At 33.5% G+C, this 3,082-nt stretch overlaps 1 protein-coding gene across 2 annotated transcripts in view; it reads right to left on the reverse strand.

Annotated features, from left to right (window-relative positions):
• Window positions 1–3,082, reverse strand: part of PLA2G4A (phospholipase A2 group IVA) — a 120,283-nt gene that overhangs the window by 36,582 nt on the left and 80,619 nt on the right. For both annotated transcript variants that reach the window (XM_025043916.1, XM_006907728.3), the window contains one exon: window positions 218–440. In XM_025043916.1, coding sequence (XP_024899684.1) covers window positions 218–440 — 223 coding nt within the window. The remainder of the gene's footprint in view (window positions 1–217; window positions 441–3,082) is intronic.

Below are 3,082 nucleotides of genomic sequence, written 5' to 3' on the forward strand. Positions count from 1 at the left end.
CACATTAAAAGATACACAGTTAGAATGAATTAGTGAGCATTAGTTTGAAATGTAGAAGACTTATGTCTGGCAGGGACTATGTGCTCAATACATATTGTTGATGGGATAAGTTGAGTTAAGTGACTTTTACAAAACATCATACTTGGTTTTATTTAAAACATTATAATATACATAATCTACTTGTAGCAAAAGGATGGTAGATTGAGCTATAGCTTACATTGTGAATTAGTGTTTCTCCTATTAACATCCCAAAGATATCAGTAAAAGTGACAGGTTGTCCAGACCTTTTCTTCTTCCATAAAGACTCAACATATCTTTTAACTTTCTGTGGTGTGAGAAGTAAAAGGGGGTTATAGCTAACATTTTTCATTAGCTCTTCATTAATCTCCTCTGGCCCTTTCTCTGGAAAATCAGGGTGAGAATATAAGGTTGACATGTACCTGTAAAGAAAACAAAAGATAATTCGTAAAGATAAAGGGTATTACATAGTCTGCAAAGGAAGTAGGCACTCTCTGTCTTCAGAAAAATAAAGAATGATAGAAAGTGTTGGTTAACTTATTTAGCTGATTGATGATATTAACACATTTAAAGAAAGAATGCATTAGTTAGAAAGTAGTTGGTCTACAATGGAAGCAAAGTGAAGGAGAGGTTTCAGAGGCAAAACTGAAATTCCCATGCATGGTCCAGAAGGGAGGATGTCTACCATCTAGTCTCCAGGATGGGGTATCACTATCAGACTATAAGAGACTGATGAAACATGTGAGCCATGTAAATAAGTTGACTTGTCTAGGTATAATACTAGTCAAGCAATCAGACAATTTGACTTTCGATGATGATTTTCAACAGGTAGAAAAAGTGCTGTATGAATTATTGTGAATACCTAATGCCGACAAATGTGGTTTTTAATTGTCCACTGGCCAATTAGACAAAATCCCAAACCTTGCCAGCTGTAGATCTCAAAATTTCTGAGTATACAAATCTGATGGTGAAATCCTGGAGAGGAATAGGTCTTTAAGGTAAATGCTTTCTTACGAATGAATATTCTTGGCCATTAGCCATTTGGCCACTTCCAGTGATACTAGAAATTACCTTGTGCCTTGGTACTTCATATTTGAATGATAAACATTAAGTTACCACCCTCCTTCCTATGAACCAATACTCCTAGAACTATAGCTCTTATAGTGAATATTCATTATTAATTTACTTATTCGTCTCCCTTAATAAGTTAAGAGAGTTAATAAGCTGTGGCCTCCTATGGGAAAACTTTGTTCATCTGTTTTAGCGTCAATGACTAGTGAACACATGGTATATGGCAAGCACAGTTTTTTGAACTGTTGAACTGAGATCAAAATAATGAAAGAAACAAATACTCCATCATTTCATCCAATCAAAGAGAAAAGAGCACGTAGTTTAATCTCTTGTTTTCTTGACATTCGAATCAAGATGACTGCCATAATGGCTTAACTTTTCTTCATGGAGAGGAAAAAACTAACTCTTGTTAGGTCTCTGCTATGTTCTAGGCCTGTGTTGGTTAATTGCTCATAAGCTGTTGTCTTGAAGACTTGCAGGAGCTTTCAATTCTTTTATTTTAAGATGAGCAAAGAGAGAATTGCTCAATTAAAATAATAGGTTCGCAGTTCCCCAATTAATAACAGAAGAACTAGAATTTAAAATTTGTCCTCTTCTCTGATAGGCTTTACTTTTTTTTTAATCTTTTAAATAAGATTACAGTTCTTAGAGACTAAACTATTTACTCTTCACATTAAATTAGAATTTCTTGTTGGATTTGGAGTTCTTTGGAAACAAATTGAGAATAATTATGTTAACAAATGGAGAGTGACGATAGACCTAACATGGAATACATGCTCTGCAAAAAAAAAAAATTTAAATTCTTTAAAGATCTTTATTATACATAGTGGATTCCTAACATTTCTCACAAGCATGTGATAAAGATAAATCAAATGCACTTATTCTAAAGTCAAGCCTGGTATAATCACCAAATATCTATAAACAATACCTCTTATATTGCTTGAGAGATACAGAGTCCATCTATTCCAAGTTCTATCATATGATTCACTTAAATCAACAAAGATCTTATTTTTCTGGACTGCATCATATATTTCAATAAAGCCACATGGTGGTATAAAGATATTGGTTTATATTTAAGGACATAATAAAAACAGGAAAATAAATCATCCCTTTGAGCTTCTAACTGGTCAATTCTGGAACTGTTTAGGATATGCTTCATTCTTTATGAGGACACTGAGGAGTTCTTTACTGATCTTATTATCAAGAATAATTTCTACCTCTATGGGCTATTGGCTTTCTCTTAATTTATTATATACTTGTACATAGTTTAGATTTTGCCTTGAATTCTAGAATGCCTAACCCAAGCCTGTGTCTCATGTCTCCCAAAGCTATAGGTTATAGCATGAATTTTTAATCTAATTTCCATTTCTATTTATTTTCATCTTTTTTCACTTCTATCTTTATTGTATGTGATCCAGTTCTATTTTATAACAAGACATACTAAATCTTTTCCTTAATGAAGCAGGGTAAAAATAAGGCAAAGAATCAAATAAACACTTAATGTCAACAGAAATCAATTTAGTCACAAAATGATTTTTTTTTCGAAAACGTAGGTGAAAAGGAAATGATATGATCATTTTGCTATTGTAAGCTGTCATTTCTAACTAAAATCAGCAGGATGATGTAATTACTCACCTCTCATTTATATTATTTAAGACTTCCCTTCTATGTTTACTAAGTCTTTAAATGAGTCAACTTATAATTTTATCAAGTACCATGGATTGCCTCCAGCAAGATCTGCAGGCTCTTCTCTTCCTCTCCTCCCAATGTTAGCCACTAGATCTAGATTAAGAAAATCCTTCCTCTGGATTGGGGGACTGCTCAAAAGGTAGATTCTGTGCCACAGTTTCAAAAGTAGAACTTTTTAAGAGGTCAAAATGTATATGGATGTCAGCCCAATTCTCTCTTTTTGTTCCAGGTGGCAAGTCATTTCTGCTTCCAAAGGTTGAAGTAAACTCATTTACTCAGGCAGTCTCTCTTGCCCCTTTCTGTC

This window comes from Pteropus alecto, unplaced genomic scaffold (assembly GCF_000325575.1).
Source record: "Pteropus alecto unplaced genomic scaffold, ASM32557v1 scaffold101, whole genome shotgun sequence".
In the NCBI taxonomy this organism is placed as follows: domain Eukaryota; kingdom Metazoa; phylum Chordata; class Mammalia; order Chiroptera; family Pteropodidae; genus Pteropus; species Pteropus alecto.